The sequence below is a fragment of the Hemiscyllium ocellatum genome, chromosome 12 (genome assembly GCF_020745735.1).
Source record: "Hemiscyllium ocellatum isolate sHemOce1 chromosome 12, sHemOce1.pat.X.cur, whole genome shotgun sequence".
In the NCBI taxonomy this organism is placed as follows: Eukaryota; Metazoa; Chordata; class Chondrichthyes; order Orectolobiformes; family Hemiscylliidae; genus Hemiscyllium; species Hemiscyllium ocellatum.
Window position 1 is genome coordinate 12,431,895 of NC_083412.1, and position 6,159 is coordinate 12,438,053.

General features: G+C 39.8%; 1 protein-coding gene across 3 annotated transcripts in view; it reads left to right on the plus strand.

Annotated features, from left to right (window-relative positions):
* tmco3 (transmembrane and coiled-coil domains 3) overlaps positions 1-4,531 on the plus strand; it is a 67,904-nt gene extending 63,373 nt beyond the window's left edge. For all 3 annotated transcript variants that reach the window (XM_060833333.1, XM_060833335.1, XM_060833334.1), the window contains 2 exons: positions 2,282-2,431; positions 2,548-4,531. In XM_060833333.1, coding sequence (XP_060689316.1) covers positions 2,282-2,431; positions 2,548-2,661 — 264 coding nt within the window. In that variant the 3' untranslated portion in view covers positions 2,662-4,531. The remainder of the gene's footprint in view (positions 1-2,281; positions 2,432-2,547) is intronic.
* The last annotated feature ends 1,628 nt before the right edge of the window (positions 4,532-6,159 follow it).

Genomic DNA, 6,159 nt, shown 5'->3' on the forward strand with positions numbered 1-6,159 from the left:
GGTCAGTGATTTTGTTCAGAAAGGGACCATGCTCTTAACCAACCCCTGCAGATCTATTATGGAGAAGATTATGTTAAAAGTGCTCTCTCTATTAGTATGGTTTATCATATGCTGGGGGGAGGGGGGGAAGTGATCCTTCAGAAGATGTCGAATGGCTTTGCAGGATTCAGGAGATGGAATTAGGGGTTCAGGAATCTCTATGAAAACATGGAGGTCTTTTGTGAGAATGCAAGGAAGATCGATTTGTAATAGGACCAATGCCACACTTCTAAAGATTCTGCACAGGGTCCATCTGACCCCAGGTAGTGTCTCAAAGTTTTAAGGTGTGATCATCCCCCTACATCCGAAGTGTACAATAAACATCGGTACTCTTATTGTTTATGGTCTTGCTACAGGAATTTGAATTGGACTTCTGTGGCAGGGGTTATTAAGAGGGTCTTGGGAGCCAAGGTTAAGATGGACCCTATCCATCTCCTCCTGGGCCTACCCAGTATCCCCTCTTTGGATGCTCACGGGAAAAATCTTTTTAATATCCTCACTTTCTGTGCTAGGAAAAATATTTTAACATGTTGGGTTTCTGTAACCACCCTGGGCCTGTCGGGTTGGCATAGACTTATTATGGAACACATCCCACTGGACCTTCTTACGAATATGTTGCACCGGAAAGCAGAAAATGTTTACAGGCTATGGGTGCCCTTTCTGGAGTACTTGGATGCAGGTTTATCTGCCATTTTAACTCGGGCTTTCGTGTAGCCATGGCGCTCTGATTTAGCATACTTGATATCGTTGAAGGAAGAATTCTGAATATTTTGTGTGTAACACTTGGTAATCTTGGAGGTCAAGAGCTAATGTTTTGTTGTGCTGGGCTGTGTTGTTTATTTGTTCATTAACTACCTTTACTGATTTGTCTATTTTGCACATGGGTATAGTAGTGTTTTGGTTGTATTGTTGTTGGTGTTGTTTTTTTTTAATTTTTGTTGTCATATGTATATAGAATAAAGTCTGCTGGTGTTGTAATTTATTGTCTGTTGTAAATGATGTTGTAAAGAAAGAAAAATTTAATAAAAGTATCTATTAAAAATGATTTAGAAGTAAAATGAGCTGTGACTTGCTCATTGCTGAAAAGTCAAAAAACTGGAAATACACAAGCAAAGCTTTTATGAGAGATGAGCTTTACGGCTTTAATTGCTGGATAAATTTGGTTTGGAAAAGGTGGGGCCTATGTGTGCTAAAGGTTGCTTAGGAACACGGTTTTGGAATAAAAACAAAGGAATGTGGATGCTGGAGATCTGAAATAAAAAAAATAGAAACTGTTGGAGAAACTCAGCAGGTTTGACAGCATCTGTCCCCACACAAGCTGCCAAACTTGCTGAGCTTTCCTAGAGCTGAAAATGTGTTGCTGGAAAGGCGCAGCAGGTCAGGCAGCATCCAAGGAGCAGGAGAATCGACGCTTCGGGCATGAGCCCTTCATCGATTCCCTTGCTCCTTGGATGCTGCCTGACCTGCTCCACCTTGCCAGCAACACATTTTCAGCTCTGATCTGCAGTCCTCACTTTCTCCTAGAGCCTTCCTGGAGACCTTATTTAGACGAATGAAGATCATGGTGTTCAGTGACCAACTATTTCCCACTCTTAGTTTTTCCAAGAGGAAGCCTGAAAGCAGAACAAGCTGCACAGTTTCTCTGTCTGGGCTGAAGTACTTAGAGTCATTTATAATGATTCATTGACAGAAGTTTTGGAGAACTGTGAGAAATCATTCCATTTTTATTCTTTGAGTAGTTTTCAATTTTATTTTAAAAAATTATCATCTGAGTTGTATTGTTTGTCGTGTGAATGTTTGTTTGCAAATAAGAGAGTATGGTTTAGTTCCAGAATATACTTGGTTGTTAATCAGTTTTGCTGTTGTTTAAAAGATAAGGTTTGTTTATAATTTAGTTTATTGAAGGAATCTGATGGTGACCTCTTGTTTTGGGTAACAGTAATACATAGTGATAATTTGACCATTTTGGCAACTGAATCAAATCATTGACACTAACTGTACTGCACGCAGAGTAATATCACTGCATGATCAAAATTGAATGGGATTTCAAGGTGGTAATTTGACTGCCAATCCATAAATTCCACTTGTCCAAGTTACTAAAATAAAACAAATTCTCCTCTGTGCCTATAGATATTGTCGGGATATAAGTTTTGGAAATCTCTGCCATTCATTGAATGTTCCTGAATGTACATTATTGTCAAGAAATGAGAGTAACAAAATGAGCAATTTTTTCCTCTTATAGTTTATCCTGGCAGTCCTTGTCCTCTCTGTGATCCTACCAAGGAACAGCAAGTACATCAGATGGATAGTTTCTGCTGGGTTAGCCCAAGTCAGTGAGTTTTCCTTTGTTCTGAGTAGTCGGGCTCGTAAGTCGGGGATTGTCTCCCGAGAGGTGAGGGCGCTTTGTAATTGCTCAGCATCCGTTAACATTACAACTTGATGTATTCCACAATGCATTTCTGGTGTGTTGTGCCACAGAATCTAAGATAATACTCGTTCTTTCTGCAGGTCTACCTCCTCATCCTTAGTGTAACTACCTTAAGCCTTCTACTTGCCCCAGCATTGTGGAGAGCAGCAATTCTGAAATGCGTTCCAAAGCCGGAAAAGCGGTTGAGCTCCTAACAGAAGATGGTGGTTTGCCAGTTACTTTGTTTATTAGATTCCACGTGGTGTGAAATCCTAATTCCTCACCCTTTCAATAAGCCATACTGACAGATGTACACAACTTGGTTTTCTCTACTAAATAGACTTGCTCAGTTATACTCTACATTATCTCCTGATGCCTTTTCCTTTGACTGAGAACTGAATTTGGAAAGGGGGGCATTCATTACTTTTTGAATCTTATTACAAAAGCATTTCATATCAATTTTTTGGCATTCAGATGAATAAAAATGATCATGAAATGCATTGACTGTCTTCAAGATAAGAACTTTCTTTGCAAACAATGAAGGGATGAATTAAGATGTAGTTTTTGATCAGATTGTGATGATTTATGAGTATCAGTGGGTGATGTTTCCATTGAGAGATGGCAGTGCTCTGTGCCTCAGATCAACTATATATTTCAGACTGGAAAATGGGATGAGAATAAATGTGTTCTTGATGACTGATTAGCCAAAGGGCCACTTTCCGCACTTTGTTTTTTAAAAAAAAATCTCTATGACTGGCTTTCACACTAACGATCTGTCAACCACTTTCTGAACTATGACATGACCCAGTACATTTTAGTGTAGGTTTTTTGAATGCTGCAGAGTTTTGGTATTCTGTCATAAAGGGATAAATATTACAGTGAATATCACTGTCAAACAACTTTTTGATTTTAAAATTCCCATTCCTGTTTTAAGTATTTCCATGGCTTCTCCCCTCCCCGTCTGCATAATCTTTTGCGGCTCCAAAAACCCTCCTATACCTCCTATCATTGAATTCTGACCTCTTACATGTCCTTGGTTTTAATTGTTCCACCATTGGTGGCAGTGACTTCAGCTCCCAGGGCCTTTGCTCGAATACCTTGGCTGTGTGGGACTGGCAGAGAAAGTCTTGGAGCCTGGTACTTTGGTGAAGCTGGTCAGTGCATAAAATTACATGTGCGCTGTGATGCTGCTAGTTGTTTATCTGAGAAGGTTACTTCTATGGGTACATACTCTTTCAAAATCCGATCACTTAACAACAGGAACAGATTCTGCTGTTCGACTTGTTTGGGACCAGCACCATACCCTGTAAAGAAATTACGTAAACATTCCTGGAAGCTTCATTTTATTGTTGGCCATTGTATTGTTGTCACTTCCATGTAGAAAGGTAGGTGTGAGATTTAGGCTGCTCTCTCTGGCACTTCTAAAGGAGCCATCATGTGATTCAAGGGCCCAAAACTCATTGGTGGACAAAGTCAAGTTGTGGACATGCTTCAAGCTGCATCTGTTCTGTCTAGAAATTATAATAGGGTAATGTCTTATTTCTTTAGTACCCCACTTTAAACACCATTCTTCAGCATCATCATTCTACTCCCAACAAATTGTAGTGTTCCTAATACACTTACTCTTTGAATCAAGTATGAATCTAGTTTTAGCTGGAGTGCACCACCTGTGAGCATGCTTAAGGTAAATTCAGTCATGACTTTCTGAAGAGGGAAGATTTGCAGTGGTTTGGGGGAAAAGTGGGAGTGGCACCAAATGGGTGAATACGGCGAGCCTGTACGGAGTCTTAACGGGCTGAATGGTCATCTCTATTGTAACCTTCAGTAATTCCTTTTGATTTAGTATTAGCAAGCACTGAGCTATGCCATTTCCCAGTGACAACCACCAGTTCTTAATACTGCACTGACGTTGAAGTTGTTTGCTTGGTACCTCTTTGGTTCTTCTGATTGGTTGCTGAAGCTTTGACTGAAATCCTAGTTGCACTGTCTGTTGAAGTTGTGACCACTTGGTAGAACCTTGAGGAAGCTCTGGGCTGTAAATGTTTGCATTTTCATTGTTAAGGTAAATAAAGTAATATAACTTCCTATCTCGAGCAACTTTCAGTACTGTGGAACTTCTGTGACAATAGAAATATGATAAGTCTGTATCGTCAGTTTTATTTTCCAGTATAAGACACTTTTATTTTATGATATATTTTTATTAAGAAAAAAAATAGATTTTTAAATATTACAACAAAATGCAATTCAAAACAGGACAAAAATAGTACAAAACTAAACCCAAATAATGAAAAAAATTCCCCAACCCACCCTCCTATACGAATGTATAAACATATATAGAGAAGTATAAAATTTAAAAAAAACCTAAACTAGCTATTTAACTAAATAAATAAATACCTAACAACAAACAAATAAATAGTAATAACTCAGCCCAGCTAAACAAAACACTCATACATTCACAGTTCCTCCTCCCTGGATACTACAATCGTTACAGCTATATAAAAGCCCTTGTTAGTTTGGCAGATAAATCTGTGTCCAGGTATTTCAAAAAGGGTTGCCATGTCTTGTAAAAATTCTCAGTTTGGTGGTGTACCATATTTGTGAGAAAATCCAGGGAAATATGCTCCATAACAATCTTCCGCCAACCCGACAGGCCTGGGGATTTTCTGATATCTAACCTAGCAAGCTATTCTTCCTTGCACAGAATGTAAGAATATTGAAAAGTTTTTCCTTATGCGAGTCTGCAGGAAATACAATGGGTAGGCCCAAAAAGGAGAGAAATAGGGTCCTTCTCCACCCCTCCACCTAAAATCCTCTCCATTGCACCCACCATAGCGCTCCAATATGTTTGAAGCCTGTCACAAGACCAAAGACCATGGCTAAGAGTACGTGTACAGACCTTGCACTTGGTACATGCTGTAAACTTCAACTGTAAAGCATGGGTCCTATTGCAAATTGATATCTTCCTTGCATTCTCCCAAATATCCTCCCATGCCTCTGAAGAAACTTCAACACCCAGCTCTCTTTCCCACATCTTGCAGAGTCGATCAGACTCATCTGAGGTGGCACCTCCCAACTGGTGATATAGAGTACTGACAGAGAGTGTACTGTTAGCCCTTAGTACCCCTCTTTCTATGTCAGATTTGTAGGGATCAGTCTTTTTTTTTGAATAAAATCCCTAACTTGAAAAAAACGAAAGAGGTCTCTGTTAGGTAACTCGTACTTCCATACTAACTGATCGAAGGACATCATTACATCTCCCTCAAATAACTCACCAATGCAAGATATACCCCTAGCTGCCCAACATTTAAACCCTGAATCTATCATACCGGGTTGAAAACTCGGCATACCCACTAAAGGTGTAAACAAAGATGTTTTGCCAATATTACCTTCTCTCTGCCGAATTGCCCTCCATGCTTTAACAGTATTGATGACTACTGGGTTATGGCAATATTCCCTAACTGTCCTCACCTTGTCCAAAAACAGCAAACTGGTCAGGGGGCACCTTGCCTGGGAGACTTCGATATCTAGCCATATTGAAAGAGGGTTCCCACAACTTACGTAGGTCAAGAGTGAACTTACTTGGTAATTTTTAATGTCCGGAAAGTCTACTCCCCCAATCTGTGAGACAACTGCAGTTTGGCTAATTTAATGAGGGGCCGTTTACGGTGCCAGATAAAGGAGCTGAACCAACAGTTCAGTCTCCTGAGTGTTTG